The sequence below is a fragment of the Dreissena polymorpha genome, chromosome 15, assembly GCF_020536995.1.
Source record: "Dreissena polymorpha isolate Duluth1 chromosome 15, UMN_Dpol_1.0, whole genome shotgun sequence".
Lineage (NCBI taxonomy): Eukaryota > Metazoa > Mollusca > Bivalvia > Myida > Dreissenidae > Dreissena > Dreissena polymorpha.
This window is the reverse complement of record NC_068369.1, coordinates 57,083,850-57,102,369: the sequence shown is the minus strand read 5'-3', so window position 1 is coordinate 57,102,369 and position 18,520 is coordinate 57,083,850. Positions and strand designations below refer to the sequence as shown.

The 18,520-nt window shown below is 34.3% G+C and overlaps 3 protein-coding genes across 3 annotated transcripts in view; 1 reads left to right on the top strand and 2 right to left on the bottom strand.

Annotated features, from left to right (window-relative positions):
• Positions 1-2,018, bottom strand: part of LOC127860916 (porphobilinogen deaminase-like) — a 58,734-nt gene extending 56,716 nt beyond the window's left edge. The window contains exons 1-2 of the mRNA XM_052399230.1: positions 1,800-2,018; positions 73-145 (exon numbers count right to left, since the gene is read on the bottom strand). Of these exons, the coding sequence (XP_052255190.1) occupies positions 73-145; positions 1,800-1,847 (121 nt within the window). The 5' untranslated portion in view covers positions 1,848-2,018. The remainder of the gene's footprint in view (positions 1-72; positions 146-1,799) is intronic.
• The window catches only part of LOC127860914 (uncharacterized protein KIAA1958 homolog), a 217,918-nt gene that overhangs the window by 167,537 nt on the left and 31,861 nt on the right, over positions 1-18,520 (bottom strand). The window lies entirely within an intron of this gene.
• On the top strand, positions 6,265-14,887 carry LOC127860918 (zinc finger protein 511-like). The gene is made up of 6 exons (XM_052399235.1): positions 6,265-6,630; positions 6,994-7,053; positions 8,030-8,171; positions 9,234-9,352; positions 11,305-11,490; positions 14,141-14,887. The coding sequence occupies exons 1-6, from the start codon at positions 6,458-6,460 to the stop codon at positions 14,325-14,327; spliced, it is 867 nt and encodes a 288-aa protein (XP_052255195.1). The 5' UTR covers positions 6,265-6,457; the 3' UTR covers positions 14,328-14,887.

The following is an 18,520-nucleotide window of genomic DNA, read 5'->3' as shown; positions in this document are numbered from 1 at the left end:
ACAAAATAAAATATTTTTACATTATAATTTTTATGATTTGTAATAAACGACAAACACAATTTTATAACTCACCAACTACAAATTCATATTCTGGATTCAATTCCTTCAATTTATTGATGATGGTGTTTGTTTGAACAAGGGCAAGCTGAAATTGAAAGAATTATATACAGAATAATTGTCATGAATATGAAATAATGGAAATACAAATAGTAAGAAGAGCACACATTATTGAACAATTATATTTGTCAAAGCAGTCATTTATCATCATAAAATTATGGTCTATTCTAGGCTTGACTAACTTTTCTAATTGATTAATGTATACATAAGACATTTGGTTTACATCATGGCATATAATATTATAATATTACCATCAACATCCAAGATTAATGTGTTAACGATTTTTTATATGTGTTTAATTGTAATATATTGATAAAATATGTTACAATTACACAAAATAGGCAAGAAAAATTATACATTAAAGCCGAATTTCATAAAAATGCAGCAAAGACAAATTAGCGGCCCCAGCCAATTGTGACGTACATATTTTTCTACAATAACCGAAGCATTCGTCTTTGTATTAGGATTGGAGTTAGTGTTCGTGTGTCGTATGAATATATATCGTTGCAGGAATTCAAATAATCTGTTAACCCTTTGCATGATGGGAAATTTGTCTGCTAAAATGTCGTCTGCTGAATTTCTAAAATTAGCATTTTTTCGATTTTTTTCAAAAAATACTATCAGAATAGCAAACAGTTTGGATCCTGATGAGACGCCACGTTCTGTGGCGTCTCATCAGGATCCAAACTGTTTGCAAAGGCCTTCAAAATTCGGTTCCCGCACTGAAAGGGTTAAACTAAGCTTAGATTCACATCGTACATGTATGATATACATGCTGGCGAATTCGGCTGTACAGCCGTTTTCAATTTCAGAATTAAATATCTGGCTTATTTCGCATTTTTCGACACATGTTCTTCTTAACTTTAATTTATATTGAAATATATATACAATAAGTTTTTTTGCACATTTTATATAAATTCATAAATATTTGACAAATCATATATACCCACTTTAATAATAAACATAATTTTCATGGTGGGTGACCATATATATTTTATCTTGTCCACATAGGAATTGAGCGGATTGTCATTTATTTTGTGATAATCTAAACTATATGTTTGACCTTAACATTTATGCTCCAAGGCAAATATGTGTTAAAACAGAGCACATACCCTGCTACCCTAGGACCCCTGCCATGCCTTATTTGATCAGCACTTTGTCTCAATATACAAGTAACATAGCATGCTGATCCCTACATATTAAATGCAGTAGAGATAAAATAACCATAAAAACACTAGTGCTTTTTTCACAAATGAACACCTTAAAGCTTTTTAAATCCTGGCTGGATCACCAGGTTTAAATTGCCCACTAAGAGCACTTACTTTACATTAGAGCTAGTTCACATATGTTGCATGGCTAAATTAAGTCGTTACCAAATATTGAATATTTGTGGCAATTAATTTAAAAATTGTGAAGCAGAGATGATCTTAGATGAATAAGACTCAAGACCTTTAAATTTGACATTCATTGAGTTTGGGACATGGGTCTTACAAGTGAAACCCCATGAAGCAGTGTTTTTTTAGCAAAATCTAAAAAAATAGGACTAGAAATTCTGAATCTATTGCTACTAATACATCTGAAACAGAAAACAGCAGATCAGGTGATAGCATTTGGAAACAAGACCGGATCCCAAACAAGGATGAAATTAATAATGACACTCATATATTGACAGATGGTCTTACCTGACTTTTCCTAGATCCAACTTTAACAACATTTGTTGTAGAAGCCATCACTTCACACTTTCCAAATAAATAAACGATAATTAAACTGCTATGTTAAATATGTTCAACACGCATCAATGTTCATGTTTCTAAATGTCCACGTTGATTTGCGTGCGTGATGACACGGAAAATAAGTTGACTTTCATTTCCAAACGAGGCCGACGTGAAACAAACGACTTCCGGATCCGCGACTGGTCGTGCAGTTGTTTATGCTTACGCAGATTTAGTCGATAAGAACATTAATGAAGGTTAAATAATATTTTGATTTGATAATTGATTAGATTTCTATCTCTAAATGTCTATTCTCCAAGTGTCATAGTTGGTTTACTCAGTCCCACGCAACAATTACTCAAGTATATCTTTATTCGGATACCACTTATTTCGGCTATATTAGCTATGGAAATTAAGATTACGCAACGCATTTTTTAACTGTTCAATGTTTTGGTGTAACAGTCACAATTCTTAATTGCGGTTGTTGCAATATATTTGCCCATTTTAATTACCTTAATATGTAATTTTCATGGCCTTGAATCATGTCATATCATTAAAGGTCATGAGAGGAATCCACTATTTGATATCTTTTAGTCGGAGCATGTTATATCCTTTAGAAGAGCTCAATTTAATAATTGAGAATATAAGCTAGTGAAGAAGATGCAGCATTTGTCAAATGCTTTTTGCTCTTAAGGCAGTTAATGTGACTTTTGATAGGTTTCATGCTCTTGAATTGTTTAAAAATTAAGGCATGTTTGGTTGAGAAAAAAACTCAGACTGTTATGTTTGATGTATGACAGTCAATCACAAAATAACACTTTTTAAAAAACATTTATTTCCTTAGTGCAATGTTTGCCTTGTCCTGTCAGACAGTAGACGTATGAGAAGGTACATAGGACGGGCAGTCACTGCTTTCTCATTGAGATGTCTGTGCCAACCTAAAGTTAAATTTGAAAGAAATTTAATGTTTCGTCTGTACTTAGCAATGTATATGAACAATGTCAAAATCCACCACAAACTCCTCTAATTCCATTTCTCGGCACAACAGACGGACAATTCTCTGAAGACAAAAGAAAATGGCAGCATTTAAAAAATGTGCGCATTACTTACATTTTAAATTAAGTTTTAATTCACTTCAATTTTTATCAAATTTCACATACAAATATGAGGAGGATCTGTTTGGCACATTGGCCTCACGAAAGCGTGCACACTCATTAGGTTGTCGAACGGTTTTCGCACAACTTGAAAATAAACGCTATGTTATACATCTCACATATGTCGTTTCGTAAAGATGATTTACAAGTACTGGTATATCGATTGGTAAGATACTGCATACATAAAAAATTACATTACCTAATTTTAATTTTCTTTAATTTAATTTAAACCTGATTATAGAAGTAAAACTAATCGATTACAAGCTAAATTAACTTAAATTGAATCTTGCGCAGTATACAACACCTTTTACACCATTATCCTTGTTGTGACAAATATTTAAGTACAACTGATTAATTAATAATTATCATACCAATTAACTTTAATTGATTAATGTTTGGCCATTTTAATTATTGTTCGTCAGGGCTTTTTTTCCTGACTTTGTGAATGGGCCTGGCCCCTCACTTTGTGAAAAAATGAGTCGCGAACATGTCAAAATTGTGAAAAATTGAGTCGCGAACTTCTTAAAATTGTGAAAAAACGAGTCGCGAACTTTTAAAATTGTGAAATTCAAAGTTCAATGCATTAGTATAGTTAAAGCGTGTTAAACACTTGAATATTATCAAAATTTCATGTCCTTAAGTAATGCAATAAAGGCATATTTTGCTTCTATGAATACTGTATTTTATACAATAACAACACATATACATATATCTGATTTGCAAAACATTCATGTACCAAATGCAACTAAAATACCTAGTCCCAACACTTCTTTACCACAAGAAAAACATTTATAAACATAGAGCATTTCAAGGGCAAATAACTCAGACATGTTCTGGACTTTACAGCTTTAAAACTTGGTTCATTTTACTCTTGAAAATGTCAATAATTTTCTCAATATCTTTAGAGGTAAATTCCTTCTTCATGATATTTTTCATGTTCTGTGAGCCTGACCCTCGCCATTGCATGATGATCTCCCTAGGAGGTTGTCATTTGATCTGAAACATTAGGTATACATTGAACAACAGTACTTTTGTAAGAAATGTGAACGAATTATTTTATTTTTCACATTTTTTCACAAAGCATAAATAGACTACATACAAAGTTTGAATCATGAATATGCGTCATGAATATACATTTAAATTTAAAAAATATATATGAAGGGACCACATTATTATTTTTACCAAGATTTACAATCGTAAACAGATACGAATAACAAGTCACGGTCAGGACGTTTTGACTAGCTTCCATCAATACATAGCCGCGGCAGATGCTTTCACTTTTATCAAATGACTTCTTATAATGTTATCAATGTGCAAGTTTCAAAACTTACCCTTCTATAGAAAGCTTTTGTTTCTTCACTGTTATCCCAAATTTCAATAAATCGGGATTATTTTGCGGTTTTTTAATTTTCTTGTAGTAACGAGTGTTCCGCGTCGCCATTTTTTTAAAGTGATGTTGCTAGGCAGAGCTTTTACTAATTACGCCGGTTGCACCGGTTACACAACACTTTAAAATCGATTAAAACAAGCAAACATCGGTAACGCGAGTCGACAATTTTTCGCGAATTCGGAATTAAAAACGAGGTTTTGAAACTTATATTACTGTTCCGAAATGGCCGTTTTTGACAGTTTTAAGCACGAAAAGTCCGTTTTTCACGATTTAAAACGGCCGTTTTTGTAAATATTAACGGACATGTCAGGTTTGTGAATTGGCCGTGTCAAAATTGTGAAATGTCCGTCCACGGCCAATCGCAAAGAAGGAAAAAAAGCCCTGTTCGTTGTATATAACACCTTTCACACCTCTTAGTTACACACAGACATATAACCCGTGAAAAACACCGTCCACAAGTGTAAAAGAGTCATTAATTGTGACAACCGTATATTCAGATAATTATTTTTAAAAAGACATAATATCTATGATTTATACTTATAAACTACTGATCATATTATAACCTACATCTATTTCTGGACATTTTTTGGGAGATGCGAGTTGACTTTAAAAAGCGTGACTTGACCAAAAAAGACGTGCGACTTGACAAAAAAACTTGCGACTTGACGTAGGTATGAGTTGACCGGCACCCGACACACATGATGGAAAAGCAAAAGTATGCGATCCTGTAAACAGTCCTCAGTAAAATAACTTATATATTATGTGAACAAGACTAAAGTTTACTGGTAGGGAAAATGGAATCAGGGCTATCTTATTTGTTATTAGCAGTTTCCATCAAATACAAATTAAATGAACACAGTTTACAAAAAATCGAGGCTTACACCAACATTTATAATTCCAAATTAATATAGTTAATTATGTATTAATTTTTCCCATGGGACACTAGGCATTCACATAACATGTAGAACATGATCACTTTTTATTATTTGGATTGCCATGAATAACTCGCTTTGTTCACTATTTTAGTTTACATATTAAGAATACACATGCTATTGTTTAATTCTTTTCAGGCTTACATACATGTATGAGCAGAATTCTACCTACAGTTCATACAAAATACATTAATCTTCATCCGATTTAGGACAGCATGGCAAATGCAAACCCACACAATAGAAATTTTACCAAACCTGATGATGATGATGAACTAGACAGAGTAGAGAAGCATCTACAACAACTTGGGTGTCTAGAGAAACACTACGCTGTACAGGAGTGTATGTTTGACCATAAAGACTGGAGGAAGTGCCAAGAGCAAGTGCAGGCATTCAGAAAATGCATTGATGATTCAAAGAAGAAGGCTTGAGTAAAGATACTCATCAGCTGTCAGCATTTATTTAAAATTGAAATTTACTCTTAATGTATAAGACACATTAGACACTGTTGAGTGTTTATTGTATACATTTTATTTAAGTATAGTTCTACTTCTGACATTATATAATAACTTGAATCCTATTGTTATAGACAGCTTCAAGTGTCTATTTGAATATTTTGTTTTTTGATTTCAATTTTGTGTGTAAAAGAAAACAATCTTGTTCGAATAATGTACCAATTACTAGTAAATGCCACTTATATATTTGCTTAAATAAGGTGTTCAGACATAAATACTAACCATGGTGAATGTAATGAAAGGAATATTAGTGGAGTGTGACCCAGCCATGAAGCAGTTCTTGCTACATCTGGATGAAACTGAGGCTTTAGGAAAGAAGTTTGTGATTCAAGACCTTGATGAGACCCATTTGTTTGTAGCTGTTGAGATCCTGCCAATTTTACGAGAGCGAATTGACGATTTAATGGACAAGCTCTCTTTTCCGTTAGTGGAGAAGTAAAATGGTTTTGTATTGAATTTGTGGATACTGTTTTGTTTGTTTGAAATAGATGATATTGCTGATGGAATTTACACCTGTTTTAAAGTTTTTTATTTCTCACAGAAACATGTTTGTTTATAACTAAAAATCAATTGTTGAACATTTAGTATCCATAACAAAAATAAACAATATAACAGTCAGAGTGAGTCCTAAATAAAGCACATGGCAGATCCAGAGAGTTTTGAAGTAAAGAATGAAGGATTGGTCTGGTGTTGGAAATGTGTGAAACGATGTCTACAGCCTGGTGATGTCTTGTTTGAGGAGGGAGATATCTTCTGTCAGCTTGCCTCAAAATATGTACCTGTGGATGTTAGAAGGGAGATAACATATTCTAGGTAATTATTCAATTATGACAACGTATTTTGCTCTAATTAGAATTGAAATTTATAACATATGCTTGGTACTAACTCTTTTAAAATAATGCTAAAATTAATTGTATTATGCTGTTTGTAATACATACATCTACAAATGGTTGAATATGATGCTCATTTCTAAAAGTGTCACTGTGATTAAAGGTAAAGCATGCATCTGCTAAGCCTAATAAAAGTTCCAATGAAGGAAAATAAATTTGCATGCATTAATTGTATAACAACTTTTTAATTATCTTTTAATGGAGTCTGCGTACAGTTTTCTTTACAGTGAGTTGATTGCCGTATTTTAACAATATTTAACACTTGCATTTATTCGATCACTTTCAGGGTTTCCGAATTTCAATGCTGCATTTCAAAGTGCACCAAAGTGTTTGACAGCATTGCCAAGTAAGTGTTTAGCTTCTTTGTCAAGTAACAGTGTGCATTTTCAGGGGTTTTTATCTGATTTTGGGGAAAGGGCCTGGCCTTTTTTGAGGGGAAAAAAATCGCGCGAAACGTCGAATTTTGGGGGAAAAATTGTGCGAAAAGCTGGATCTTGGGGAAAATAAGCAAAGTCTAAAATAATCAATTTAACATATTTTACTGTTTTTAAAACAAATTCAAGGCAACAGATAATTTAATTATGCAAGATTTTTTTAGTTTCTACAGTGGATCAGGATAACTTATATATTTAAAGGAAAAAAAAAAAAAAAATTTTTTTTTTTTTTTTTTAGGGGAAAATGAAATCTAGGGGAAATTTTACCAGCTGAGGGGAAAAAAAATCCGAGGGGAAAGGGCCGATTTTCGGCAGGTCCCAAAGAAGGAAAAAAAACCCTGATTTTGCAATTATGGAATAACAATAAAATATGTCCCTAAAATAATAAACTGGATAGGCTGATAGCATCACTTAAGTTTTAGGATTTATTTTGTTTATTTTGTAGTTAAAGGTGAAAAAAGGCTTCAGAAAAATGAGCGTATATCGGTGTGTTTTTTGTTCAAATTAGGGTCCAGTAGGGGGACCAAGTCCCTATGGAAAAAAGTATTTTTCCCTAATGGGACCGTAAAAATCCCAATTGAAGGTTTCCAAAAATAAGATATATTTTTTTTAATAAGTCAAAATATGTCATTTATCTCCAAATCCAGCTCTATAAGTTGAACCGTAGAAAATATAATATTAAAATCAATATTATTATCCATTTTAAAGTATTTGTAAGCATAAAACCAACAAATTTATTTCCCAATTTTAGTAAAAAAGGAAGCCATATTTCCCAATCCAAAGGGACTTGTCCCCATTCCCAAAACTTTGAAAAACAACAACTGTATATAATACAGAATAGCAATTGTAGCCCTGTCATAATGATTATTAAGAAGTCTATGTATCCAGGTATGAGAGTCACTACAACAGTTGCCATAGGAACGTGTGCAGCAACTGCAGTCGGACGTATCCCACGTCTCATCTGCTTGACTTGCACATGCTGGAGACTCATGACATCATGTTTGCCATGCTAGCTGAAAGACAACCAATGGTTCGTTTGTTACAGTCGATTTTCACCAATTGTCGTGAATTTATTATCTCCCATTAAATGTTTTGGAACTTACTTTCACCGAGTAAAGTAAACTTAAGCTTAATTCTGTGACACTTGCAAAACCATTTATTGTCGAGATTAAGGTCTTTGTGTCTCTTTACATATTATGAATCATACTTATGATCTTGTCGCAGTCAAAAGGTGGCAATAGCTGCTATTACATGGTTACTACATTCTTAAGTATTTTTTAAATTTGATTAGCCTGTCATTCTATTTTTAGTGAGTTGTGACAAATTCTTTAACAAACCACAAAAGATTTATTTTCAAGTTTTTGTTGTCTTTGAAAGTTTTTATAGCAGTCCATATTCTGTAACATCATTAATTCCCCGACAGATGGTGTGGGAATCATTACAGGAATGCCCTTCGTCAGTTCATCAATGTGTCTGTTAATCAGTCTGTATGACTTTCATATCCAGTCTACATGTATATCTACTACAGGCTTTGAAGGATTAAAAAAAAACTCCTTAATTACTTATGGCATTAAGATAAACAAATTCATTAATCAACTATGCCAACTGAAGTTCTAGGTCACACCCGTTACCACTTTTAAAGATACTTATTTTGACATGTTTGTAGTCCCTTTGAAAGTAAAATTTAATTAAAGGCCTGTCTTACTAGATCCAAGTTTAAAAGGCTTCATTTCCAACCTTTAGATACTGATGAGCAGCAAACAGCATACAACCTGACCAGACTGTGAGTTACTCGCAGGCTGTTCTTGTTTTATGCTGGTTCCAAAAGCCATTTTCACTTCGCTTCTTATGGGGTAAAGGGTTAAGTTAATTCAGTAGCTGTCTTACTGTATCTTGATTCAATGTGTCCATGGATTATAATCACTAGCTGGATTGTATTGCTATATGACTTTAGCCAAGTTTTGTTAGCACAATATCTGCACCAGATCTGCATTTTGTTCTTCAGTTAATTTGTTTAAGTCTAATTTAAAAGTAAATAAATTAATAAACAGTTTGTTGTTCATTACTAAATGCAATATTATGTCTTTTTCAGTTTCAGTGTTTACTGGAGACATGTGGGTCAAAGTTTCAGGACGCCAAGTTGAGACGCAATCACATGATCAAGCTTCATCAGTACCCCGCGAATTACAGATATGACCAGAAGAAACACCGGTAACAGTCGTAAAATAGTGTTCTCATACAATATCTCATAAGAATATTGTATCATGCAATAAGCAAATCTTTTTAAAACTTGTAAACTCTTATATGCATAACTGATTTGCCATTCAGTGGTGGTAAAGTCTCATTAGTTTTCTTGCCTGCAATTTATGGGTCCATTTGTCCGTTTAAGCTTTGAGACCTCACATTCAAAACAGATTCATTTGCCCTTGCCATTGACTTGGGTGCGTATTCGCCAACTGAGTCTTATACATAATACTTCAAATAACTTAAGGAATATTCTTTAAACTGAAATGTTCTATAATTACTTGAAAGTTAAGGCTAGCATAGCAGTTAACAACTCTTAATTACATGATTATTTATTAAGAACAGTTATTGATGACATCAATATTTCCTAAGAACAGTTATTGATGACATCATTATTTCCTTAGAACAGTTATTGATGACATCATTATATATTTAGAACAGTTATCGATGACATAATCACAATGTCTAACCAGTATATAAATAAATTCTTAAGTAATTGTTTTTGTCTACATAAGTTTATTCTTTATTCTTAAGTCGTATAATTGGTTATTGAATTAAGGTCAAGGTTCATACTTTTATACTCATTTTTGTTGTTTTGCAATCTTCATGAGTCTTAACTCAAACCATGTCAAAATTTTAGTATCTCATTTTCATGATTTCAGTTAAACTCACTTATATACTCATGGAAAATATTTTATTTTATATGTGCATAAAGGATAGTCATATTAAGAATACAAAATAATGAACTGTGTTGTTTATATTTACATGCTTTCATCCAAGTAATTAATATACTGTGGTAATCCAGATTTAAACCTTTCCCACTTAGAAGCAAAGTGAAAATGGCTTTTGCAACCAGCATAAAACCAGAACAGCCTGTGAGTAACTTGCACTCTGTTCAGGTTTTATGCTGTTTGCTGCTCATTAGTACCTAAGGGTATGACTGATTCAAATTAAGCCTTTAAAACTTAAATTTAGTTAGAAAGGTCTTTAATGAAATTTATTAACTTTCTAAGGGACCACAAATGCGTCAAAATACGTATCTAAGTGGTAAAGGGTTGAAGAACTTTTTAGCTCAGCTGGCTGAAGGCCTGAAGAGCTTATGTCATGGCGTGGTTTCCGTCGTCCGCCCGTGCGTGTGATAGACTTGTTCTTGTTGACGCGATAAAGACACAGTTTTCTTCTGATTCTTTTCAAACTTGTTCAGTGTCTTTATATTAATGAGGACTCGAACCCTATTGAAAATGGGTTATATCAGAGTAAAAAGTCCAGAATTATCTCCCCTGGCCTTGAATTTGAGAAAATTGTGAAATAAGGCTTGTTTACGCAATAAAGTCCACAGTTTTCATTCAATCATTTCCCAACTTGCACAGTGTCTTTATCTGAATGACGAGTCAAACCCTATTGAAAATGAGCAATATCGGAGTTATAAGTCCAGAATTATCTCCCCTTGAATTTGAGAAAAAAATGAAAATTCAGTTTTTTTTATGTGATAAAGTCCATAATTTTCATCCAATTCTTGGCAAACTTGCACAGTGTCTTTGTATCAATGAGGACTTAAACCCTTTTTAAAAAGAGCAATATCGAAGCAGAAGTCCAGGATGACTTCCCCTTGAAAATGAGAACATTTTGAAATCCTGCTTGTTTACGCAATTAATTCCACAGATTTCATCCAAATATTTCCAAATTTGCACAGTATCTTTATATCAATGAGGACTTGAACCCTATTGAATAAGAGCAGTATCGGAGAAATAAGTACACAAAAATCTCCCCTTGAATTTGAGAAAATTCTCCTTGTTTGCGCGATTAAGTACACAGTTTCCATCTTATTCTTTCCAAATTTGCACAGTGTTTATAGCAGTAGAGCGATTCAGGGCCTCATGGGCCTCTTGTTTTCAATTATGACTGTCTTTGATGTGCAGATCTCCCATGAAGACTGGAATAAAAGAGGAAAAAGCTTCACACACAGATGAGACACGAACAATTGTCAAGGTCACTGACAGTAACACAAGTGACCAAGCCATATCCATGGAAATAGATGGAACAACTGCTCAGTCATGTTTGCCCAACAATACGAATCAACCGCAGACACGAGTTTTCAAATACAAGTATGCTACATATTTGTGCTAGAAATCATGTTTAAAATTCTCTTGTTATCTTATTTTCAGTTGTGTTATTTTATGCTGCCAGTAGGGTGGCATAAAGCATTTGCACTGTCCATCCGTCTGTTGGTCCAGCATTCCGTTTTCAGGAGTTTTTTGATGCTATGATTGAAGATATTGAGCTGATTTTTGGTATGTGAGTCTACCAACATGACCTACAGATGATGTTGTAAAACATTCTGGTCCATCGAATTTTGACGAAGATACGGGCCTTTGCCAAGGGAAGTAGTAAGCTGTAAAGGGAAATGATTCATGTTTTCTCTAAAAAAGCACGCTGTGCGGCCTCAAGAGCAGTAGGGGGCATTGTTTTCCACAAATGCAGCTCTTGTTTGTTTTTGTTTTATATACCCCTGCACATTAAATTTGTGAGGTAATGTATTGGATCCCGTCTGTTGTTTTGTGGGTCTGTCAGTTTGTCTGCATAAATTATTCAAAGCTTGTGATGTGGACTTCATTTCTAAAGCAGTAAAAATGTCATCATCATCATCATCCATGAAGTGTAGGCTAGGTGTCCAACATACTTTTCATCCTAAGTAAACCACCTGTTACCAGTGCCTATTCTCGAAATCCAACATGAAGGGGAAAATTACCTCCTAACTTTGAACAATGGAGGGGATTTTTTTTAGAAACGGGTTACATGTAAATAATCAAATACTGTTTTCATACTTTTTGGTTTAAATGTTTCATTGTTTTACCTTAAACATTGTTGCATACTGTCAGGTCAGTGAAATCAAAACTATGGAAACTGCTGTTAAAAGCCCTTAAAAACTCAAAATCAACGAAGATTTTGTACAATACATGTATTAAAAAATTAATAAAGTTAACACATAAACAATAACTAATGAGTGTTTAAATAGCAATAGCCAAAATTTCAACGCTAGATGTGGTATGGTAATATAGATTTAGCACTATACAAAATTGCCTGTTTTTATTTTTTGTGTGACAATATATATTCCATGTGAATTTTCCGCATCGATATTCGAACATTTACAAGCGACCGCGAGATTGGCTTCGGGCAGCTTCGTAAGCATACAGTATTACTCATGAATACGTCGATCTCTTAAAATATTCATTCATTTTGTGTATAAATGTGAATTTAAATATAACAGCACTCAATAGTATTGCATTGACTGGACTTAAAAAAGAATTAATATGTTTTCACATGATATTTCTGTATTAGTAAAAAGAATAAAAAATAAACATTAACTGATCGTTTATCCTCTTTTTCGACATCGCATACACAATTGTCTGCTATTTTCTGCTGTTAACATTCACTAGTTGCGTCTATAGATTTTCTAAACAAAATTTCTCATTTTGAATTAACCTACAATTCCTTTAAAATGAAAATTCTTTAAATTGTATCAACCCATGGATCTTAAGAGTTAAAGGGGCCTTTTCACGTTTGGGTAAATTGACAAAATTGAAAAAAGTTGTTTCAGATTCGCAAATTTGCTTTTTAGTTATGATATTTGTGAGGAAACAGTAATACTGAACATTTACCATGCTCTTAAATAGCCATTATATGCATCTTTTGACGATTTAAAAACCCAAAAATTATAAAACGTTGCAACGCGAAACGAATTATTTATTTGGAGAGTTCTGTTGTTGTCATTATATTTTGTGAAGCTACGATGATTGCTTATATAACGTATAAAATACGTCTGGCAACGTATCCGGAAGGATGGCCTAGTGGTCTAAGTGGTAGACTTTTTACTCCAGAACTTTATGGGTCGGTGGTTCGAGCCCTGATCTGGGTAACCTTTTTTTCATTTTTAACCAGGTTTTCCGAAGGAAAAAACTGGTTATTAGATTGGCGAATGCAGGCGGGCTGGCTGGCTGGCTGGCTGGCGGGCTGGCGGAACAAGCTTGTCCGTGCCATTACTATGTCGTTCATTGTCAGATTTTAAAATCATTTGGCACATTTGTTCACCATCATTGGACGGTGTGTTGCGCGAAATAATTACGTCGATATCTCCAAGGTCAAGGTCACACTTTGAGTTCAAAGGTCAAAAATGGCCATAAATGAGCTTGTCCTGGCCACATCTATGTCATTCATTGTGAGATTTTAAAATCATTTGGCACATTTGTTCACCATCATGGGACGGTGTGTCGCACGAAAGAATCACGTCAATATCTCCAATGTCAAGGTTCGCCACGACTAAAAATATATATTTTTTTAAAACAAACTTACAAAGGGGGTTAATTTTGTTTGTTCATTTCAAAAGTTCAGTTTGAGTTTTCTCCCTTTATCAGATTTTTTTTCACAATGAAAAGCTGGTTTTGTGACAATTTTGTCCCTTGTTTTAAATTTTATTCTTGATTTTTTACTGGAGCTTTTTAGATCCAATGTAAACATTTATCAATATAGAGCATTTAAAGACAAACTTCAAAACATGACAAAATGTGTGAAAAGGCCCCTTTAATTCCCTTTGACTTCTGTTTTTTCTTGTATAAAATACATGCAGTCAAAGTAAGCAGCTTTAAAGGATAATAAAAGACTGGCTGGGCAATTGGTTGTTGGGCCCCTTCCAATTTCCATCCATGTGTTAGCCTAATTGGTCCATAATCATGCACTTTCAATATGTCTTGTTTTCAGTGTTCCAAAGACGTTAAGTTTTGGCCACGGTATTTCCCGAGGATTTCTTCCAGGGAGGATCAGAGGGCGTGGTAGGGGTCATAAACCTCGTCAGAAACATTGGCACAATGCTGGCTCTGAGGACATGGAAACAGCTGTGGATATAGAACACGTGGACATGAAGGCACTCAGTGAAGCATTGAGTTGATAGCTAAAACATGGGAATGAATGTGTGCACTTTGTGATTCTTCAAGATGAAACTTTCATAGGGAATCAAAGTAAAACATGGGGAGATAAACCAATTGTACTGCATTAAGTTGATTGTTACAATATTGGGTAAGTAGCTAAAACATGGGGATAAATGTTTGCTCTTTGTGATGCCATGTCATGGCATGAAACCGAAGGAAAACTTTGGAATACTAACCAATTATAATGCATGGAATTTGTGCATGATCTGGACCATAGACCATAATGGCATATTAGTGTAGAAACTTACTAGTTGCATTTAAGTGATAAGTAAATGGTGGACATGAATGTGATAGTGGGTTTATTATGAAGAAATATTTACTGGTCATATGTATTGTAAGTAATGCATTAATGTGTGTGTGAAAACATGGACATTTGTAATGCTTTGACTGGATTCTGAAGAAACGAAAAGACGAAGTACTAAATAAATAGTAAAAATGTGTTTACATGTGTATAACTGTATACTGTTTGTCAATCTGATGTTGAAATGTGACTTACATTCAATGAAGAATAATTTTGTTACATTTTATTATGACATTTTAGTCTTCAGATACCAATTTTTGAAAGGGCTCAATTTATGGGAAATTAATTGGTTGCAACAAGCTTGGGGTCTGTTTGTTGGAAGAAGAATAACAGCACATCTTTTAGCTTTACTGAGCGCAAGGTGCTTTTGTAATCACCATTTGTCATTGGTGCATTGTTCGTTGTCAATATTTACCTTGTTCACACTCTAGAGGCCACATTTATTGCCATATCTTTATGAAACTTATTCAGAACATTTGTCCCAATTATATCTTGTCCGAGTTCGAAACTGGACCATATCAGGTCACAACTAGATCACTAGGTCAAATAAAAGAAAAAAGCTTGTTAAAACTATACAAGTCGTATTCAAAGTCTAATCAATCAAAAATCATCAAAAGATTTGTTTTAACAACATCAAATCTATATCTGCAAATGGTAGCAGGGGGCAGGGCAGTTTTCCTTTTATGGCTAAAGTGAAAAACCTTGTAAACTTCCAATAACTCTTTTTTAAGTCCAATCTTCATTTGGCCCAGTTCGAAAAATGATTCTGGTTCTCTCTTGCTTGGCCTATGGAATGTCCATTGTATCCTGAATTGATTTCCATATTTTTAGGCCTTAAACATTACATAGTGAGTCACATTGCATTTAAGCTGTGCTCTATGAAAACAGGTCTGAATGCATGACTCTTTACTAACATACATTGTATATTAACCCTTTCAGTGCGGGAACCGAATTTTAAAGGCCTTTGCAAACAGTTTGGATCCAGATGAGACGCCACAGAACGTGGCGTCTCATCAGGATCCAAACTGTTTGCTATTCTGATAATATTCTTTGAAAAAAATAGAAGAAAATGCAAATTTTAGAAATTCTGCAGACGACATTTTAGCAGACGACAAATTTCCCAGCATGCAAAGGGTTAAGCCCAGTTTTCTCAGAGGGCGGCTCAAATGCAAATGTGACTTACGATGTTATTTTAACATCCCCTCATAATTAGAATTACTGAATGGATACAGCCAGCTACCACTTTGCAACCTCATACAAATAGATATGCTCATTTGGTCATTGTCGATCTGAAATGGCTTGAAGTCACCGGGGGGTGACTAGAAGCCGATTCATGTCACCCTAGGATGAGTTCAAGCCGACGCTAGTCACCCCCGGCTGACTCAAATCGGCTTCATGTCACCCCAGGGTGACATAAATAGGCTTGAAGTCTCCCTAGGGTGACAAGAATCGGCTTCTAGTAAGTCACCTCCGGGTGACTTGTGGGCCATTTCAGGTCGACAAATTGTCAATGACCCAATGAGCAATAGTTATAGAGCTGTACTTACGTGCGTCTGTGAAGACACTATAAATACTGCAAACGAAACAACAATATCATATATGTCTTAATCGTTTTAGAGCAATATCACTAAATTCAATTTCTGTATATTAAAACGATGAATAAACACAAACAACAATTTAAAAAGCTATACATTTCTTGTTGCCGACCCTAAAGCTGTGTTCGAATACCATGTTGCGATTTTGGTCTTTTTTGCAACATTCGATCAAATAAGATTAAATTTATTTTAAGTATAAATATTGAAGGAATGGTGCATAGTGATTTGGAAGATTGTATGTCATTTCACAACTTATTAATTAAAGAAAAAATATTTATTTTAAAAGGTTGATTGAGCTTACCAAATCTTTTAGCTATTTTTTTAGATGAATGTGGCCGCACTAGTTTGATTTCTAATGTTTGCTCTCTGGTCACACAAAACAACAAACGTTCGAACGTCAATAAGTATACATACAGTCAAAAGTCATGAAGTTACGATGCAGAGAAAAGTTACCGCCGCGGTGAAAACAAGTGGACGGGCACTGGAAGGCTATACCACGCTGATAATGACACGACGGTATGGTGATGATAACACGACGGTATAGTGATGATACCACGACGGTATAGTGATGATCACACGACGGTATAATGATGATAACACGACGGTACGATGATGATAACGCGACGATACGATGGTGAAAACGCGACAGTCAGATGGCGATAACGCGACTGAACAATTACTATAACGCGAGGATACATATGCCACACACACATACACACACTGGCTATGATATTGTAGATACATAATCTTATTGATACCATTATTTTATTTTTTTTAAAACTTTGGTGTTCTAAATTATTCAAACCGCCGCATGCAACCAGTATCTTCACCCTGTAGACGCGAACAGAGGGAAGCATATATACATACATATAACATTCATATAGATTTTTAGTATAACTGATTTAGTGCAACATGTACAATATGCTTACGGTATGTATGCCTTAATTAAGTTGTCTTGTAGAAAAAACATTAAGGCATTTAACTAATAAATTTATCACTATTTAATTTGTTTTTGCATGTTAAAAACAATTCTTTTATTTACCTGTTTTGCAGACACCGCATTCAAAAAATTAACAACTATGGACAGTTTTGACGAAAACATTCTGACGCTCCCGGAAGACGTCATAATCCAAATTTTCAAATCACTTCCCCAGTTCGAGGTTCTTCACCTCACTCAAGAACGCTTATGCCTAGGATCATGAAACTTCATAGGTACATTGATCATGACTCGCAGATGACCCCTATTGATTTTCAGGTCACTAGGTCAAAGGTCAAGGTCACGGTGACCAGAAATAGTAAAATGGTTTCCGGATGATAACTCAAGAACGCTTATGGCTAGGATCATGAAACTTCATAGGTACATTGATCATGACTGGCAGATGACCCCTATTTATTTTCAGGTCAAAGGTCAAGGTCACGGTGACCCGAAATAGTAAAATGGTTTCCGGATTATAACTGAAGAACGCTTATGCCTATGATCATGAAATTTCATAGGTACATTGATCATGACTGGCAAATAACCCCTATTGATTTTCAGGTCACTAGGTCAAAGGTCACGGTGACCTGAAATAGTAAAATGGTTTCCCGATGATAACTCAAGAACGCTTATGGCTAGGATCATGAAACTTCATAGGTACATTGATCATGACTCGAAGATGAACCCTATTGATTTTCAGGTCACTAGGTCAAGGTCACTGTGACCAAAAACATATTCACACAATGGCTGTCACTAAAACTGAGAGCCCGTATGGGGGGCATGCATGTTTTACAAACAGCCCTTGTTAATATTTGAAAATAACCTTTCTTAAAAACATAAATTGTATGTTCGAGAAAAGCATAGGTAAACCGTTTATTGGTACATGTTGTTGTAAACACACCACGTGCGTTTCTTTAATTTTTCTTTTGGTTAATTAAAACTGTTCCATATGCAAACAAGTTGACATTTACGGTTGACGTGTTTGAAACTTTGATTAAATTCTTTCTTCTGCGAGCACACCATATCATGTAAGTTATCTTAATTTGCTCATTATAGATATATTGACGATCTATTTGTGTTAATTCATGCCAGAAAATATTTTATGTTGCTAATTTTACCAATAAATCAGCGCCCGGAATCCAGGCGGTAAAATTGCTATGGTAAATCGTGAAACCAGCTGCAACTCCCAGAACCCGAAGGGTCAATAGCTGGGAGTTGGATTATTGCAACTACATTGATAATAACATTCTGTCTCACTCTCAGACATTGAGACAACCACAA